General features: G+C 35.9%; 1 protein-coding gene across 1 annotated transcript in view; it reads right to left on the bottom strand.

Annotated features, from left to right (window-relative positions):
• The window catches only part of CFAP47 (cilia and flagella associated protein 47), a 490,506-nt gene that overhangs the window by 129,276 nt on the left and 340,490 nt on the right, over positions 1–20,740 (bottom strand). The window contains exon 50 of the mRNA XM_065916701.1: positions 5,574–5,714. Coding sequence (XP_065772773.1) covers positions 5,574–5,714 — 141 coding nt within the window. The remainder of the gene's footprint in view (positions 1–5,573; positions 5,715–20,740) is intronic.

The raw sequence follows: 20,740 nt of genomic DNA, 5'->3' as shown, positions 1-20,740 counted from the left end.
ATTAATAAATGAATAAAATCAATCATATCCTCAAATTTACTCAGCTGAATTTTGTTTTTTAACAGGATTAACTGATGAGAGAGTAATGGTTACATCTGGGTTCCCTATATATATTAATACAGGTCTTTCTGCTGCCAGTGATGTCCAAAGTCACACCTCCAAATCCTGAAACCAAAACCCCGGTCTGCCACATGAGCCCTGTGTAGCAGGGTTTGTACTGGCATCAAACCCAGGCTCTTTCTATTCGTTCTCAACTGTTCAGCTTCTCACTTTGATATTCTTTATGCTTCAATGCTGAGCTAGATTACAGTTTAAAAGAACCTCCAGTTTCAGTTAACTGTTTGCATATCACATCTGTATTGTCAAGTTGCAAATATTCCAAGAACTGCAATGTTTGATTAACTTAGGTAAATCACTAAGTCTCTTTGGGTCTCAATTTCCTCATCTATGAAATAAGGGGCCAAGATTTGTACAGTTCTCAGTCTCTTTCTTATGAAAAACTGTTTCATTTTGCATTGCATTGCAATGCATTGCACTGTATTATATTGAATGTATTGAACTGTATTGCATGGCTCAAATAATTGGCTCAGTAAATCCAAAATCTGCAGGTTAGGCCAGCAGACTGTTGACCCAGGGAAGAGTTGGAGTTCAAGTCCAAAGGGTAGAATTCCTTTTTTACTCTGTGGAAGTCAGTCTTTGTGTTATGAAGACCTTCAACTGGTTAGGTAAGGCCCACCCACATTATGGAGGGAAATCTTTTTTGAAAGTATAAAGATGTAAATACAATTCTCATCCAAAATCACCTTTATAGAAACATGCAGAACACTGTTTAACCTAATATCTGGGCACCATGACCCAGCCAAGTTGACACATAAAATTAACTATCATGGGGATGAGAACACCTACTATTTGTAATTACTTTGACTATCATATAAGATAGTATTGTGATGAAGCTAATTTAACTTCTACAGAGCTCAAAACATACAATGAATATGAATTTGTTAGTGACAGTGAGATTAGGGATAATTTATTAATGAACTGAACAACAAAAATAGTAATTATTAAACAATGTTTACAGGCTTTAAACATATTAAAACTTTTCTAATTATGAAATGAACAACATTCACTATAGCAATTTAAGAAATTACTGAAACACTTTAGAAAATAAAAATTATTTATAATCCCATGACCAAAAGTATTTATTTTTTGTATAAAATTTCAAGTTTAACATATCGATAAAGACATATATAGGCATATATATATATATATATATATACACATTGTATATAATTGATAAATCCATACATATGTGTGCCTTTGTATATACACACTTGATAGCATTCAGAGAATACTCACTATTAAATTTAATACTAGTCAATAGGGAAATGCAAATTAAAACCACAATGAGATATCACACCTGTTAGAATGACCATAATCAAAGAGACAAGAGATAACAAATGCTTTTGTGGATGTGGAGAAAAGGGAACACTTCTGCACTGCTGATGGGATTATAAATTGGTATAGCCACTAGGCAAAGTAGTACAGAGGATCCTTATAAGACTAAAAACAGAAGTGCCATATGATCCAGCAATTTCACTTCTGGGAATATATCCAAAGAAAATGAAAATATGAACTCAAAAAGATATCTGTACCTTCATGTTCATAGCAATATTATTTATAACAGCCAACACATGGAAGCAACCTAAGTATCATTGATGAATGAATGCATAAAAAAGTTGTAATATATATGTTCAGTGGAATCTTACTCAGCCATAAAGAACAAGGAAACCCTACCATTTGTGACAACAAGGACAGACTATGAAGGCATTATGATAAGCGAAATAAGTCAGGTAAAGAAGAAAAAATACTCATGATTTCAGTTATATGTGTAGTCTAAAATAAACAACCAAAACAATAACAAAAAACCAAAACTCATAGAAAAAGAAATCAGACTTGTGGTTACCAGAGGCAGAAGACGGGAGTAGGGAGAAATGAAGGATGGTGGTCAAAAGACAAAATAATTAAGTACTAGGGAGGTCATGTACAGCATGATGACTACAATTAACACTGCTGTATGATATACATAAAAAATAAGAGAGTAAATTCTAAGAGTTTTCTTCAAAAGGAGAAAATTGTTTTTCCTTTTATCTTTTTCTTCTTTTTATTGTATCTGTATGAGAAGATGGATGTTAGCTGAACATACTGTGGTAATCATTTCACAAGACGTGTAAATCAAACCATCAAGCTGTATGGCCTTGAACTTCTACAGTGATGTATGACAATTATTTTTCATCAAAAATGGGAAAAAAAATATATGCAGATGATATCTATTCAAAAACACTTTAAATCAAATTAAAAATTAAGTTTTATTTATTTAACATAATAAATCATATGGGAAACATTCTTATATTAAAATATCTGTGCATATCATTGATTATTTTATTTTAAAAATCTAAGCTGTGTGATGACAGGTTGCAAAATAGATTAAGAACCAGGAAAAATATATGCACAGTTATTCCCAATTCTTCAGACAGGCCTTTCCATATTCCTACTCAAACAGAATTAACCTTTCCATCCCCTGTAATAACTATGGTCTTTTTCTTACTGATTGCTCAGCAGTACATTTCTTTTCAATTAGAGAAGCTTCAGTTATGCAAAGTGAGTAAGTTCTGGAGATAAAATGTACAACAAGGTAATTATAGTTAACAGGGTAGAGCGTATACTCTAAATTTGCTAGAAGGTAGATCTTGTGTGTGTGTGTGTGTGTGTGTGTGTGTGTGTATAGGCTTGTTAATTGTGACATGTACTATTTTGGTGGGGTATGTTAATGATGGGGTAGACAATCCATGTGTGAGGGCAGGAGGTATATGGGAAAACTCTGAATCTTCCTCTCAGTTTTGCTGTGAACCTAAAATTTATCTAAATATTAGATATTTCTAAAATATGCCACTCAGATTTGATAGGTTATTATATTGAATATAGATCACTTTAAATTGTATGCATATTTTGACAGTATTCAGTTAGAAGGTAGATTGTGTTTTTACCTTCTTCTGCAAAAAAGTGGTAACTATGTTCTTCCCTGGTGGCTCAGACGGTAAAGCGTCTGCCTACAATGCGGGAGACCCGGGATGGGAAGATCTCCTGGAGAAGGAAATGGCAACCCACTCCAGTATTTGTACCTGTAAAATCCCATGGATGGAGGAACCTGGTAGGCTACAGTCCATGGGGTTGCAAAGAGTCAGACACGACTGAGCAACTTCACTTCACTTCACTTCATGTGAGATGATAAATATGTTAATTAGGATGATTCTGGTAAACATTTCACAATGTATATGTATATCAAATCTATTTGTTCACTTTAAATATGTACAATTTTTAATAGCCAGCTATACTCCAGTAAAGCTGGGACAAAGAAGAAATGAAAACAATTAGATAAGAAATTTTTAGGCTTCCAAATAGGGAAATAGGAAAAATAATGGTAACATCCAGTTTTAACGAGGGTCAGGTTGAAAGAGACAATCTTATATGTTATAATGGAAATTTGAATTGATAAAAATTGGAAGAGTGCTTTAACATGTTTAAAATGTTTAAGAATTGTTTTTCCCTTTGATCCAATGATTTCATTTTAAGATATTTTTTGAAATAAAATAATTGAATGATATGCACAAATACTTTAATGTAAGAATGTTTCTTATATAATTTATGTTGAATAATTGAAACTTAATTTAAAAATTTTTAAATAGCCCACACAGTCACAAGTAAATGTAATTTCCTAACATGACTCCCTCAGGATCCCCCACAATAGACTTTGATAAACACTCTCCCTTGGGCATCCCTTAGATAGGACCTCCAAGATACAAACAAGATACAAGAAAACCTTGTTAAATTTTGGAATCAATTCTCACTTCCTATCTGCTCTCTTCTTGCCTGGAGAATTCCTTGGACAGAGAAGCCTGGTGTGCTATAGACCATGGGATCACAAAGAGTCAGACACAACTGAGTGACTAACACTATCTATTCTCTCAAGAGAAGCATCTAATGCTAGTTTCTGAAATGTTTTCCATCTTTAGGGATATTTCTCTATCCCCATCACCACCCTAAAAAACACTGTTCTCTTCACTTCAAACCCAGTCAACTGTTGCAGTGGCCTAGCTCTTCTCTTCCTAAACTGTTCTGAGTAAGTGCCTGGATATCCCTTTTAATCCATGTATTCTGTGATGGTTGATTTTATATATCAACTGGGCTGGACTATGGTGTCCAGTTGTTTGATTACACACCAGTCTAAATGTTGGTAGGAAGATACATGAATACTTTAATCAGTAGACTTCTAGTAAAGCAGAATACTCTGCTTCTGTGAGTGTGCCAACTCCAATCAGTTGGAGGCCGTAAGAGCAAAGACTGAAGTGACCTGAAAGAGAAGCAATTCTTAGCCAAGCCTGAAACATGGAAACCCTCTCAGAGCTTGTAGCCTGCCTGGTCTTTCCTGAGCAATTTGTGGACTCAAGACTGCAACAGCAACTTTTACTAATTTTCCACCCTGCTTCCCTGGTGGCTCAGTGGCAAAGAATCCACTTACAATGTAGGAGATGTAAGAGACATGGGTTCAATCCCTGGGTCGGGAAGATCCCCTGGAGGAGGGCATGGCCAACCATTCCAGTATTTTTGCCAGGAAAATCCCATGGATAGAGGAGCCTGGCGGGCTACAGTCCATGGGGTCACAAACAGTCGGAAACGACTGAAGCGACTTAGCACGCAAGGATGTGCTTGCCCTATAGATTTTGGACTTGCCAATCTCCTTAGTTATGTTAGCCAATTCCTTAAAATGTCTCTCTCTATAAAGATATAGATTATTATATTATATTTAACTATACTATATTGGATTGCATGTTGTATTATATTATGTTATATTATATGTCTCTTTCTTTGAAGAATCCTGATTAAACACAAACTCATTTAATAAAGATTTCTATTTTGGTATGCCTCTGGTAGAACTTTGCCCTTGTCGACCCACTTTTCTCTATTTCCCTCTTCCGTCCCTGCTACTCACCCATAAGAGAACTCATTCACCCAGTCTCACAGAAACCTGCCCTGTCTATTCCAACTCTTCATAAACCCATTTTCCTTCAAATTTCTACTGAAAAGATATGATGTTTAACAACATTCAAAGGAAGCTTTATAATATGGGAAGGGGAAACAAAAGCATTTACTTTCTTTTGCATATGAGGAAGACTGCTATCATTTCCTATATTTAAAAAAGAAACACATTAAATCGTTAAAATAATATATTCATTAACATTTTATCAGAATTTGACTGAAATTTTATGTTCAGTAACAGAAATATGTGTAAAGTTCTTCACTTATGAAAGAGTAGGCAGCCTTCAACCTGAAGTATTATAATCTACTCATTTTAATAGTAGTACAAATTCAGAAATTAACAACATGCTATTAATCCTGAAATAATACAATCCTTACAGATATATGAAATACACACTGTATATATATTTTGAGTGTAAAGTAGCTATTGACTTATAAATGGATGATGATCATGAAACTCTCCATAATAATAAATTTACCTGGTTTTTCCTCATCAAACTTGTCAGATAGTTCTGATAATGATTTCTTATAGAAGGGTATTTGATCTCCATCTTGATCTTCATCGGAGTCTTCCTGAGAATCACCATCATGCTTGCTTTTAACAGAAAATGTAATTGTACCTACAACACATAGATGCAAGATGTCAGATTAACCAGGGTTTAGTTTTCAAAACTAACAATTAGACAGAACTTAATAGAAAGTTCAAGGAAATATTTTAAATATTCATTAAAATGGTAATTTTTAAACAGCTTTCTCATAGTAATTAAGGAAATGTAGTAAATAATAGAACTGCATCAGCCTTCAGAAAACATATTGGTCTTGAGTGAGTGTTCTTACATATTTTCTAAAGTCATTTGTAACACTCATTTATTACCTCATTAAAATGTTTATTTTGCTTAATACAATATCCTAAGCATGAACTTTCCTTTAAGTATTTCATATGCAAAGTACTAAATTTTGTTCAAAAAACATGGTGTCAAAAATTCATACTCTTTACCTGAAAATTTTCTTATAATAAAATTGACTTATAAAAGACTGGTGTTAACTTTTATGTATTTATTTTTTTCATTTATTTTTATTAGTTGGAGGCTAATTACTTTACAGTATTGCAGTGGTTTTTGTCATACATTGACATGAATCAGCCATGGATTTACATGTATTCCCCATCCCGATCCCCCCTCCCACCTCCCTCTCCACCTGATCCCTCTGGGTCTTCCCAGTGCACCAGGCCCGAGCACTTGTCTCATGCATCCAGCCTGGGCTGGTGATCTGTTTCACCCTAGATAATATACATGATTTGATGCTGTTCTCTCGAAACATCCCACCCTCGCCTTCTCCCACAGAGTCCAAAAGTCTGTTCTGTACATCTGTGTCTCTTTTTCTGTTTTGCATATAGGGTTATCATTACCATCTTTCTAAATTCCATATATATGTGTTAGTATACTGTATTGGTCTTTATCTTTCTGGCTTACTTCACTCTGTATAATGGGCTCCAGTTTCATCCATCTCATTAGAACTGATTCAAATGAATTCTTTTTAATGGCTGAGTAATATTCCATTGTGGATATGTACCATAGCTTCCTTATCCATTCGTCTGCTGATGGGCATCTAGGTTGCTTCCATGTCCTGGCTATTATAAACAGTGCTGCGATGAACATTGGAGTGCACATGTCTCTTTCAGATCTGGTTTCCTCAGTGTGTATGCCCAGAAGTGGGATTGCTGGGTCATATGGCAGTTCTATTTCCAGTTTTTAAAGAAATCTCCACACTGTTCTCCATAGCGGCTGTACTAGTTTGCATTCCCACCAACAGTGTAAGAGGGTTCCCTTTTCTCCACACCCATAAATCACAGCAGGATCCTCTATGACACACCTCCCAGAATATTGGAAATAAAAGCAAAAATAAACAAACGGGACGTAATGAAACTTCAAAGCTTTTGCACAACAAAGGAAACTATAAGCAAGGTGAAAAGACAGCCCTCAGATTGGGAGAAAATAATAGCAAACGAAGCGACAGACAAAGGATTAATCTCAAAAATATACAAGCAACTCCTGCAGCTCAACTCCAGAAAAATAAATGACCCAATCAAAAAATGGGCCAAAGAACTAAACAGACATTTCTCCAAAGAAGACACACAGATGGCTAACAAATACATGAAAAGATGCTCAACATCACTCATTATCAGAGAAATGCAAATCAAAACCACAATGAGGTACCATTACACGCCAGTCAGGATGGGTGCTATCCAAAAGTCTACAAGCAATAAATGCTGGAGAGGGTGTGGAGAAGAGGGAACCCTCTTACACTGTTGGTGGGAATGCAAACTAGTACAGCCACTATGGAGAAGAGTGTGGAGATTTCTTAAAAAACTGGAAACAGAACTGCCATATGACCCAGCAATCCCACTGGGATTAACTGGGATTAATCTGGTATTAACTTTTAAACTGAAGCTAATATATAAGGAAATAATTCAGAAATTGACCCTGATATCTTAACACCAGCTTGCTATATTCATATCTTTTTATTCATCTTTAGAGGATGATTCAAATATTCTTTTCCCTTCAATTTCCCACACTTCCATCTCCCTCCTCATTCCTTGCTGATCATCTTATTTCTATTTCACTAAGAAAATACACACTTTCTATAAAGAATTTCTTCACAATCCCACCCCATCACTGACAAACCCTTCCACAATGGTGACCTTATCCTCTGGCTTTCCTCTAGTAAGAATGACTGATACATTCCTATCTGGACAGCTCCTGGCTATGTGTACTAGATTCCATCTACTCTGGTCTACCCCAGGATCTGGCTGCTGTAATCATCCCTACTCTCGTCTACATCTTCAATTCTCCCTCTTTGAAACATTCTGTAATAGCATCCAATTTCCAAAAAGCCTTCTCTCCATCTAGTGCATGTGTGTGTGTAAATGCATGCACTTTCTAATATTTATTTTCATATACACTCCCTGGAGGAGGGCATGGCAACCCACTTCAGTATTCTTGCCTGGAGAATCCCATGGACAGAGGAGCCTGGCAGGTTATAGTACATGGTGTCTCAAAGAGTTGGACATGACTGAAGCGACTTAGCACACATGCATGTGTACATACACACACATACATACATACATATAAGCTCTAATATCATGTTAGGCTCAGCACTAGAATCTGGATGAAATGCACTATATAAATCACAAAAATGAAAGGCATAAAATAAATACATTTTTTTAAGAAAAAATCAAAGCAATATCTTGGCACTGCTCTAAGCAAGTTTAGTAAGTGTCTTCTTTCAAATTGGCAAATAATAAAATATTGTCATGGTACTTAAACCTTTAGAAAGAATTAAAGATAAAGCAAATAGGAGATAAAGCTATAATTTAATATTTAAAGCTAAAATAACATGTATCAAAATTATAGATAATCCATAGGAATATAGATTCAAAAACTGTATGTTCCCCAAAACAAGTCCAATAATTAAAAATAAAAAATACTTTACTCTTTCAGATTGATAATTTTTAAAACCTTTGATAATATCAATTATTGATAAGTGTTGAGTAACACCTGTCTCAGATACTATTGGTAAGAGTAAAAATTGGTACTACATATTTTGGAGGGTAATTTTGCAACATTCACCAAATTGTTGTACATTCCCTTTGATATGTAAGTTTAATTTTTATCCTCTAAATAGCTTATATCTTAAATATTATCCCCATCAGAAAACTAGCAGAGTTATTTACAAAGATGCTGCTGCAATACTATCTGTCATTACAAAAAATGAGGAACTCAATTTCCATCTATGCATGACTAGTTACATGAATTAAGATAAACATTTATTTGGATGATTGTTCATCTAATCAAAAGAAAAAAATCTATGAAATCTGAATTGAAAACACATCCATGATACTCTGAGTGAAAGCAGCCATTTACAGAGCTTTATGTCTCATATGACCTGCTATGTGTGGTGGGTCTGTATGCGTGTATTTGTGTTTAAAAGATATATATGGATATGAATTGGTATTTGAACAGATATTTATTTTCTCACAGTTCTGGAGGCTACATGTTTGAAATTCAGGTACCGGCAGGGTTGGGTCCTTCCGGAGATTCTGAGGAGGGTCTGTTCCATGCCCCCCTCCTAGTTTCTGCTGTTTACCAGCAATTTTTGGCATTCCTCGGTTTGTAGATGTATCATTCCAGTCTGCCTTCATCTTTGCATGGTGTTCTCTCCTGTACCTACTTGTGTCTACTTTCCTCTTCTTATAAGGACAGCAGTCATATTGGGTCAGGGCTCACCCGAATTCAGCATGACTTCATTTTAATTTGATTATATCTTCAAAGACCCTATTCTAAATAGGATCACTTTAACAGGTATCTGTGGTTAAAACGCTAGGTACTTGGGCAAGCAGTTCTGACGGCACAGACAGAACACTGTATGGGGACATACCTCTGAATATAGACAAGCATGTCTCCTTGTAGGAGTGTTCCCAGATCATGGCTAAGAGTAGTTGGAGCTGAGTCACAGGGTTTTTTTTTTTTTTTTTTTTTATCTTTTTTTTTTTTTTTTTTAATTAGTTGGAGGCCAATTACTTCACAGCATTTCAGTGGGTTTTGTCATACATTGACACGAATCAGCCATTGAGTTACACGTATTCCCCATCCCGATCCCCCCTCCCACCTCCCTCTCCACCCGACTCCTCTGGGTCCTCCCAGTGCACCAGGCCCGAGCACTCGTCTCATGCATCCCACCTGGGCTAGTGATCTGATTCACCATAGATAATATACATGCTGTTCTTTTGAAACATCCCACCCTCACCTTCTCCCACGGAGTTCAAAAGTTTGTTCTGTACTTCTGTGTTTCTTTTTCTGTTTTGCATATAGGGTTATCGTTACCATCTTTCTAAATTCCGTATATATGTGTTAGTATGCTGTAATGTTCTTTATCTTTCTGGCTTACTTCACTCTGTATAATGGGCTCCAGTTTCGTCCATCTCATTAGAACTGATTCAAATGAATTCTTTTTAACGGCTGAGTAATATTCCATGGTGTATATGTACCACAGCTTCCTTATCCATTCATCTGCGGATGGGCATCTAGGCTGCTTCCATGTCCTGGCTATTATAAACAGTGCTGCGATGAACATTGGGGTGCACGTGTCTCTTTCAGATCTGGTTTCCTCAGTGTGTATGCCCAGAAGTGGTATTGCTGGGTCATATGGCAGTTCTATTTCCAGTTTTTTAAGAAATCTCCACACTGTTTTCCATAGTGGCTGTACTAGTTTGCATTCCCACCAACAGTGTAAGAGGGTTCCCTTTTCTCCACACCCTCTCCAGCATTTATTGCTTGTAGACTTTTGGATAGCAGCCATCCTGACTGGCGTGTAATGGTATCTCATTGTGGTTTTGATTTGCATTTCTCTAATAATGAGTGATGTTGAGCATCTTTTCATGTGTTTGTTAGCCATCTGTATGTCTTCTTTGGAGAAATGTCTGTTTAGTTCTTTGGCCCATTTTTTGATTGGGTCATTTATTTTTCTGGAATTGAGCTTCAGGAGTTGCTTGTATATTTTTGAGATTAATCCTTTGTCTGTTTCCTCATTTGCTATTATTTTCTCCCAATCTGAGGGCTGTCTTTTCACCTTACTTATAGTTTCCTTTGTAGTGCAAAAGCTTTTAAGTTTCATTAGGTCCCATTTGTTTATTTTTGCTTTTATTTCCAATATTCTGGGAGGTGGGTCATAGAGGACCCTGCTGAGATTTATGTCAGAGAGTGTTTTGCCTATGTTCTCCTCTAGGAGTTTTATAGTTTCTGGTCTTACATTTAGATCTTTAATCCATTTTGAGTTTATTTTTGTGTATGGTGTTAGAAAGTGTTCTAGTTTCATTCTTTTACAAGTGGTTGACCAGTTTTCCCAGCACCACTTGTTAAAGAGGTTGTCTTTTTTCCATTGTATATCCTTGCCTCCTTTGTCAAAGATAAGGTGTCCATAGGTTCGTGGATTTATCTCTGGGCTTTCTATTCTGTTCCATTGATCTATATTTCTGTCTTTGTGCCAGTACCATACTGTCTTGATGACTGTGGCTTTGTAGTAGAGTCTGAAGTCAGGGAGGGTGATTCCTCCAGTTCCATTCTTCTTTCTCAAGATTACTTTGGCTATTCGTGGTTTTCTGTATTTCCATACAAATTGTGAAATTATTTGTTCTAGTTCTGTGAAAAATACCGTTGGTAGCTTGATAGGGATTGCATTGAATCTATAGATTGCTTTGGGTAGAATAGCCATTTTGACAATATTGATTCTTCCAATCCATGAACACGGTATGTTTCTCCATCTGTTTGTGTCCTCTTTGATTTCTTTTATCAGTGTTTTATAGTTTTCTATGTACAGGTCTTTTGTTTCTTTAGGTAGATATACTCCTAAGTATTTTATTCTTTTTGTTGCAATGGTGAATGGTATTGTTTCCTTAATTTCTCTTTCTGTTTTCTCATTGTTAGTGTATAGAAATGCAAGGGATTTCTGTGTATTAATTTTATATCCTGCAACTTTACTATATTCGTTGATTAGCTCTAGTAATTTTCTGGTAGAGTCTTTAGGGTTTGCTATGTAGAGGATCATGTCATCTGCAAACAGCAAGAGTTTCACTTCTTCTTTTCCTATCTGGATTCCTTTTACTTCTTTTTCTGCTCTGATTGCTGTGGCCCAAACTTCCAAGACTATGTTGAATAGTAGTGGTGAGAGTGGGCACCCCTGTCTTGTTCCTGATTTCAGGGGAAATGCTTTCAATTTTTCACCATTGAGGGTGATGCTTGCTGTGGGTTTGTCATATATAGCTTTTATTATGTTGAGGTATGTTCCCTCTATTCCTGCTTTCTGGAGAGTTTTGATCATAAATGGGTGTTGAATTTTGTCAAAGGCTTTCTCTGCATCTATTGAGATAATCATATGGTTTTTATCTTTCAATTTTTTAATGTGGTGTATTACATTGATTGACTTGCGGATATTAAAGAATCCTTGCATTCCTGGGATAAAGCCCACTTGGTCATGGTGTATGATTTTTGTAATATGTTGTTGGATTCTGTTTTCTAGAATTTTGTTAAGGATTTTTGCATCTATGTTCATCAGTGATATTGGCCTGTAGTTTTCTTTTTTTGTGGCATCTTTGTCTGGTTTTGGAATTAGGGTGATGGTGGCCTCATAGAATGAGTTTGGAAGCTTACCTTCTTCTGCAATTTCCTGGAAGAGTTTGAGTAAGATAGGTGTTAGCTCTTCTCTAAATTTTTGGTAGAATTCAGCTGTGAAGCCATCTGGTCCTGGGCTTTTGTTTCCTGGAAGATTTTTGATTACAGTTTCGATTTCCTTGCTTGTGATGGTTCTGTTAAGATCTTCTATTTCTTCCTGGTTCAGTTTTGGAAAGTTATACTTTTCTAAGAATTTGTCCATTTCATCCAAGTTGTCCATTTTATTGGCATAGAGCTGCTGATAGTAGTCTCTTATGATCCTTTGTATTTCAGTGTTGTCAAGTCACAGGGTCTTTTGAGGATCTTCAGGTGAACCAAAGTTGGAGGGCCTGCCACAGGGGCACAGGCAGGCATGTCTCCCAGATGGTCCTCAGGTAGGTAGCTGCTGCTGCTGCTAAGTCGCTTCAGTCGTGTCTGACTCTGTGCGACCCCATAGACAGCAGCCCACCAGGCTCCCCCGTCCCTGGGATTCTCCAGGCAAGAACACTGGAGTGGGCTGCCATTTCCTTCTCCAGTGCATGAAAGTGAAAAGTGAAAGTGAAGTCGCTCAGTCGTGTCTGACTCTTCACAGCCCCATGGACCGCAGCCTATCGGGCTCCTCCGTCCATGGGATTTTCCAGGCAAGAGTACCGGAGTGGTGTGCCATTGCCTTCTCCAGAAGTGGCAGCTAAGAGGGATGAAGCTGTGTCATGGACCACTGCAGGGTCCACACATGGGACTGAATTCTGTGGGTCTGCTATACAGGGCAGGGGCAGGCATGACTCCTGCTAAACTCCTTGGCAGATAGTGCCAATGGCAGGGCCAAAGTCAAATGGGACTGTAACAATCCACAGGGGTGTTTTCTGGTCTGTAGCCAGGATCACAGGTGGCAATACTGTCATCTGAGCATAAGCCTGCCTTTTCAAAATGGTCCTCCTTGGTTTTGGACTCCACCAGGCTTTCGTGGTCTCCTACCTGGATCCCACAATGTCACTTTTGTCCTTGGAAGGTTTTCAAATGATTGTGCTGAAGAGGGATACAATTGGTGGATCTTCTACTCTGCCATCTTGCTGATATGACTCCTATCTTATTACTTTCAATTCCCTTGTTTTGAAATTTCACAAAGGCACATAAGTTACAAGTTAAACTTCATGTCCTATTAGAAACATGGCTTTCTTATTTTACATAGGAGCTTGGTATACGTTCACAAGCAGATTGTGGAAAGACAGGGTATACAGTAGAAAGAACATCAGACTTTTGATAGAATATGGATTCGAACTCTTGACTCTACTACTGCAAATTTAGCCCTGAACATGTCACTCGCCTCATTTGTAAAATGGTGCTAGTTGTTTGGGGAATTAAATGACTACATAGTTTATGCTTATGTAGGACTTACTATATGCCAGGCATTGTTCCAGGGATTTACAAAAGCTGACAACTTTTTCCAAAACATACCTATGAAATAAGTCCTATTACTACCCCCATTTTAAAGAAGTGAAACTGTGACACAAGAAAGTTCAGTAGCTTGCTCAAGGTCAATCAGCGTTTAATAACACAGCTGGAATTTGAACATGAGCACTGTGATGTAAAGTCCACACTTTTTTTAAATTAGTAGATTTTTTTTAAAGAGTTTAATGTTTACAAAAAATGAGTGTAAAGTACAGATAGTTCCCATATACCTTTGGTAGTTTCCCCATTATAAACATCCTACATTAGATAGTACATTACTTATAAGTGATGAGCTGATAATAATGTATCATTATTAACTAAAGTCCATAGCTGACATTCTGGTTCACTCTTTGTGTTGTACATCCTATGACTTTGGCAAATGTATAATTTCATCTACCTGAAAGTGAAAGTCGCTCAGTCATGTCCAACTCTTTGTGATCCCATGGACTATATACAGTCCATGGAATTCTCCAGGCCAGAATAATGGAGTGCGTAGCCTTTTCCTTCTCCAGGGGATCTTTCTAAGCCAGGGATTGAACCCAGGTCTCCCACATTGCAGGCCGATTCTTTACCAGCTGAACCACAAGGGAAGCCCTTCATCTATCTACCATTATAGTATCAGAGAATAGTTTCATATCCCCCCACAAATCCCCTGTATCCCACTCATTCATCCCTCTTCCCCAAACTCTCCTTCCCAGAACTGGCAACCACTGGTCTTTTCAGAATGTTGTATAGATGGCCTTTTCAGATTGGCTTCTTTCACTAAGCAACATACATTTAAGCTTTGTTCAGTCTTTTCGTCATTTGTTTATATTACTGAAAAATATCCAATTGTATGGCTATAACACTATGTATCCATTCACCTGCTGTAGGACACCAGGGTTGCCTCCACATTTTGGTAATCATGAATAAAGTTGTTATAAACATCCATGTGTAAATTTTTGTGTGTGGACCTAAAGTATGAGCTCATTTGGGTAAATACAAAACGAGCTGATGATTGCTGGATTATGTTATGAGTATGTTTTGTTTTGTAAAGGACTGTTAAATTGTCTTCGAAAGCACCTGTACCACTGTACCATTTTGTATTCTCACCATAATGAGTGAGAGTTCCAACTGTTCTACATCTTTACCAGCATTTGGTATTGTCAGAGCTTCTGGATTTAGTCATCCTAATAGGTATGTAGTGTTATCTCATTGTTGTTTTATTTTGCAGTTCCCTAAAAAGACATATGATGTTGGAAACCATTCCATATGCTTATATCCTATCAGAATATTTTCTTTGGTGAGGCGTCTCTCCAGATTTTTTGACAGTTTTTAAAATTGGGTTATTTTACTGCTCTTATTAGTATTTTAAACTGTATTTTGGAAACCATTCATTTATTAGATATCAAAAAAATATACAAGAAACAAAAAGGCACTATACATTAATAAAAGATTCAGTTAACTAAAAAACCAGTAAGCAAACAAAAATGAGCTTATATATACAGAGTACAGATTGGTGGTTGCCAGAGGCAAAGAGTGGGGGTGGGGTTAGCGAAAAGGGTGAAGGGAGTCAAAAGGTACAAATTTCTTGTTATAAAATAAGTCATGGGAATGTAATTTACAGCATGATGACTACAGCTAATAATACTGTATTGCATATTAGAAAGTTGCTAAGAGAGTAAATCTTAAAAGTTCTCAATACAAGAAAAAAATTCTAAGTGTGCACTGATTGATATTTAGATTTAACATGATCATTCTGCAATAGTAACAATTATTAAATAAAAAAGATTCAATTTAGCAATATTAGATTAAAGCCTATAGACCTATACACACCTAAAAACAGAGGCCCAAAATAAATGAAGAAAAAATTGATAAAACCAGAAGGAGAAATAGATAATCCTACAATAATAGCTAGAGACCTCAATATCCCACATTCATTAATGGATAGAACAACTAGACAGAGACAAATATGGAAATAGAGGATGTGAATAAAACTATAAAACAACTAAACCTAACTGACTACATAGAAAGTCCCACAAAACAGCAGCAGAAGACACATTCTTCTCAAATGAATAAGGAACAATGTTTAGGGTAGATCACATGTGAAACCACGAAGTGAATCTTAATAAATTTTAAAATACTGAAATTGCACAAAGCATTTTTCCTCATCACAATGGAATGAAATTATAAATAACAGAAGGAAGTATATAAATTTAGAAATTAAACAACATACTCAAACAATATTTCAAAGAAGAAATCACAATAATAATTAGAAAATATCTTGAGAAAATTGAAAATGAAAACATAGCATATAAAACAAAGGATGCAATAAGAGCAGTGCTGAGGGCAATGTATAGCAGTAAATGATCTCATTAAAAGAAAGAATAATCTCAAATCAACAACCTAACTGTACACTATATGAACTACAAAAAGAAGAGCAAATTAAACCCAAAATTAGCAGTAAGAAAAAAAGAATTAGAATGGAGGGAAATAATATACAGAACAGAAAAATAAAGGAAACAAAAAAAAAAACCCCAAAAGTTTGTTCTTTGAAAAAATCAACAGAAGTGGTAGATCATTAGCTAGATGGACTAGGAAAAAAGAGTGAAGACTCAAATGAATAAAATCGGAAATAAAGTAGGACATTACTATTATTTTTACCAAAATAAAAAACATTATATATGCATATATATGAGAATATTATAAACAATTATGTGCCAAAAATTGGATAAACTTAAATGAAATGGATAATTTCCTAAAACACTCACTGATGTATGAATAATAGAAAACTTGAACAGACACAAAATTAGGAAGAAAGTTAAATCAGTAATCAAAAACTCCCTGCAGAGAAAAGCCCAGCACAAGATGGCTTCACTGTTTAATTCTACCAAACATTTAAAGAAGAATTAGCATTTCCAAAATAGTGAGGAGGAGGGAAAAATTTCTAACTCATTCTAGGAGGCCGGCATTGCCGTGATACAAAAACTAGACAAAGACAGTACAAGAAAACTAAAATTAAATATCCCAATGAACATTGATTCAAAAATTTTCAATAAAATACTAGAAAATCAGCAGCATATCAAAAGAATTTTATATCAGAATCAAATGAGACTCATTTCAGGAATGAATGAATGAAGGGTAAATTTATATACACCAGCAATGAACAATTAGAAAAGAAAACTAATATAACAATTCAGTTAGATAAAACCATTATTTGGATAAACTTACATATGTTAATATGTGTACTAAATAATAAGGGACGCTAATCACTACTTCGGACTTTCCTGGTGGCTCAGACAGTAAAGTGTCTGTCTAGAATGCAGGAGACCTGGGTTCAATCCCTGGGTCGGGAAGATTCCCTAGAGAAGGAAATGGCAACCCACTCCAGTACTCTCACCTAGAAAATCCCATGGATGGAGGAGCCTGGTGCAGGCTACAGTCCATGGGGTCGCAAAGAGTTGGACACGACTGAGTGACTTCACTTTCACTTTTCACTAATCACTACTTCAAATACTATGAAATAATTTCAAGAATTAAAAGTACACTTCTTCTATTCTTTCTCATTTCAGTTATTTATATATTTGACACATTTTTTCTTCCTCTAACATACCCATTTAAACATTATTATATTTTTATTACCCTATAGCAGATAGAAATTTGACAACTGTTTGAAAAACAGCTCAAAAGTCCTATATGAGTATAAGACCATATGTTATATACCAAAATGAGAAATTACACATTCAACTAAAAAAACAGAAATGGATGAAGAGAACTGTAAGAGAAATTAAAGGTCTATTTAGTAGCTTATGTTTTAATTGAAATAACATTTTAAAAATGTATCTTGGAATTACACCACTGATTTATATACATTTTCTCCAGTGAAAAACTTTTTCATTGGCAATATAGGTTTTATTTTTAAACAATCACATTTTTAAATGGCATTTTATTTTCAGTTATTAATTAACTATGGTAGAAGAGATATGTGGTCAACTTCTTATAAACTTTTATTACGAAGAATAACTATTGACTCAGCAACATGACTGGTAGTAATGAACCTTCAAACAAAATGCAGTAAATAATTACAAGAAGAATATGTATTTCAAATGACAATGATATTTTGCCACAATATATATGTACATGTGATTAATTCGCTCCCTGTATTCCTCTTTTCTGGCAAAAGCCAACTAATTCAAAATGGAACAAAAATAAAGCCTTGATTATTGGTGCTTGAGTTTATCAGAGTGATAGGAAAATTATTAGACTACTTTGGAAAAACTATAGGTGTAAAAGAAATAATAGTAGTGAACAAAAGCAACTCTCTAAAATACAACATCGTTCATTTAATGGAGATTTTCAGTTTGAATGAGTGTTACAAAAATTCTAATAGGAATCATAAATATAGCTATTACGTTTTTTAATAGCACAAACTTGTATTTTGAGAAATGGATTATTTGCCCTTTGTAAACAGTCTAAATGTTTGAATAGCAAGTAAAACAAATCCCCTAGTATATAAGTCATTTTTAAAAATTAGGAATTATTTTTTTCTAATTTCATACTCTTGTAAAATGTAAATATCAAACTCAAATTTATAGACTGAAGAATGTAATTTCACATTAATTTCTTTTGAAAATAATGAAAAAATATTTACTGAATGATTATTCTGCATTAGGCAAGTGCAAAATGCTTCACATTCATTATCTCTTTAACTACTTTCATAAATATATGAGTTAATTACTCACTGAATTTATTTTAAAGCTGAGCAACTGAGGGTATAGAGAAGATTGGGTAACTTACTCCAGGTCATAGAGTTAGTAAGTGACAAAGGCACATATATTTTCCTAACATAGAATATGGGATATGGCACATTAAACCATGTGCAAATATCACGGAATAAATGGGCATTTGATCAGAAAAACAGAAAAATCACTCACATACCTCGAAAACACTTATTCTGACCTAACGTGATAACTCTCAGATACTGCTCACTGATCGCTTAAAATATATCATCCCTTAAAAAACCTGCAAAAGCAAGATTCCATGGCAACAGTTAAACTTGACAAGGTCGTTGACTCTTTAAACTTGGTTCCCTCACGTACTTCCCGCTCCTTCCAATGGACCTTTACCACTCCCTCTCACGAATGAGGAGAACTGTTATGGAAAAATCACTGTACGGTCTGAATTTTATCCACTTGAGAATTTCTTGCAGGTACATTAACTGTCATGAAGTTTTTTTCATAAGTATTTTTTCTATGCACATTATACTATATATGATCAAATTAATCATAATTGCTGTTTCTCAAATATCACTGTTATTTAGTTGCTATGTTGTATCCAACTCTTGCAACCCCATGGACTGTAGGCCACCAGGCTCCTCTGTCCATGGGATTTCCCAGGCAAGAATACTGGAGTGGGTCTCTAATGTCATCAGTCAGTTCTGTTCAGTTCAGTCCCTCACTTGTGTCCGACTCTTTGTGACCCCATGAACCACAGCATGCCAGGCCTCCCTGTCCATCACCAACTCCCAGAGTTTACTCAAACTCATGTCCATCAATTCGGTGATGCCATCCAGCCATCTCATCCTCTGTCGTCCCCTTCTCCTCCTGCCCCCAATCCCTCCCAGCATCAAGGTCTTTTCCAATGAGTCAACTCTTCGCATGAGGTGGCCAAAGTACTGGAGTTTCAGCTTCAGCATCAGTCCTTCCAATGAACACCCAGGACTGATCTCCTGTAGGATGGACTGATTGGATCTCCTTGCAGTCCAAGGGACTCTCAAGAATCTTCTCCAACACCACAGTTCAAAAGCATCAATTCTTCAGCGCTCAGCTTTCTTCACCGTCCGATTCTCACATCCATACATGACCACTGGTAAAACCATCCAACATCATGAATGAAATGAAATCCACTCAGTCGTGTCCGACTCTTTGCGACTCCATGGACTGTAGCCTACCAGGCTCCTCCCTCCATGGGATTCTCCAGGCAAGAATACTGGAGTGGGTTGCTATTTCCTTCTCCAGGGGATCTTCCCAACTCAGGGATTGACCCCAGGTCTCCTGCACTGCAGGCAGACGCTTTAACCTCTGAGCCACCAGGGAAATACTACCCTTTAAAATTTGAGTAAGGAGACTAAAGATGAAAGCCTAAGGAATTCTCTACTCGCCCTCTTCCTCCTTCTCTGTCAATTTTTCCTTTCTTTGTTTTATCCTTATTTCTGATTCACTTTCTTTTATTTCTCCTTAGGGAGCCAAGAGGCAAGGTGGAAAAACAAAATCATGTGGTTGATGAAGAACAGAGATAAAGAAACCCAGGGCTGCAGCCGCACTGCCATAAGAACTCTTGTCTCCCACTCTTTCTAAACTCTTAATTTAAACCTATGATAGTTAAGCTCCAGATGGTAGTCTTATAGGCTCCACTTCTTTGTGCATGGAATTATACTGTTTGCTCTTTCCATAATACATTTTGACATGAGTATATCAAGAAACTAAAGACAACAGGAAAGGATTATAAAGGATTATCAAAATCTACAGAATTCAGATTTCTGTTGTAGAGAATGGTGGATTATATTTTAACTTTAGCAAGAATCTATGACTTCATTACTGAAGCAAGCAGTGATAGTCTAGACTGCAATTAAAACCACATGCTTCTTCCTGAATGTAAAAGAAAAAAAAAACTGATAGATTATATTTCATTAAAATTAAAAACTTCTATAATCACTTCATAAAATATATGTATATCAAATTGTCACATTTTGCATCTTAAGAACATACAATTTTAATTTGTCAATGAAATCTCAATATAGCTGGGAAAAATAAAAACTTCTGCTATTCTATAGACACTGTTAATCAAATTAAGAGGAAAACTACATATTGGGAGAAAAATTTGTAAAGCATGTATATAATAAAGGGAATATATCTAGAATACACTTTTAAAAAGTCTAAAGATTCAACAATAAGAAAACACAATTCAATAGGGGCATGAACAAAAGACTTGAAAAAGCATTTCAATGAAGAAGG

The sequence above is a fragment of the Muntiacus reevesi genome, chromosome X, assembly GCF_963930625.1.
Source record: "Muntiacus reevesi chromosome X, mMunRee1.1, whole genome shotgun sequence".
Lineage (NCBI taxonomy): Eukaryota > Metazoa > Chordata > Mammalia > Artiodactyla > Cervidae > Muntiacus > Muntiacus reevesi.
Note: the sequence above shows the minus strand (reverse complement) of the source record. Positions and strands in the feature narration are given on the sequence as shown.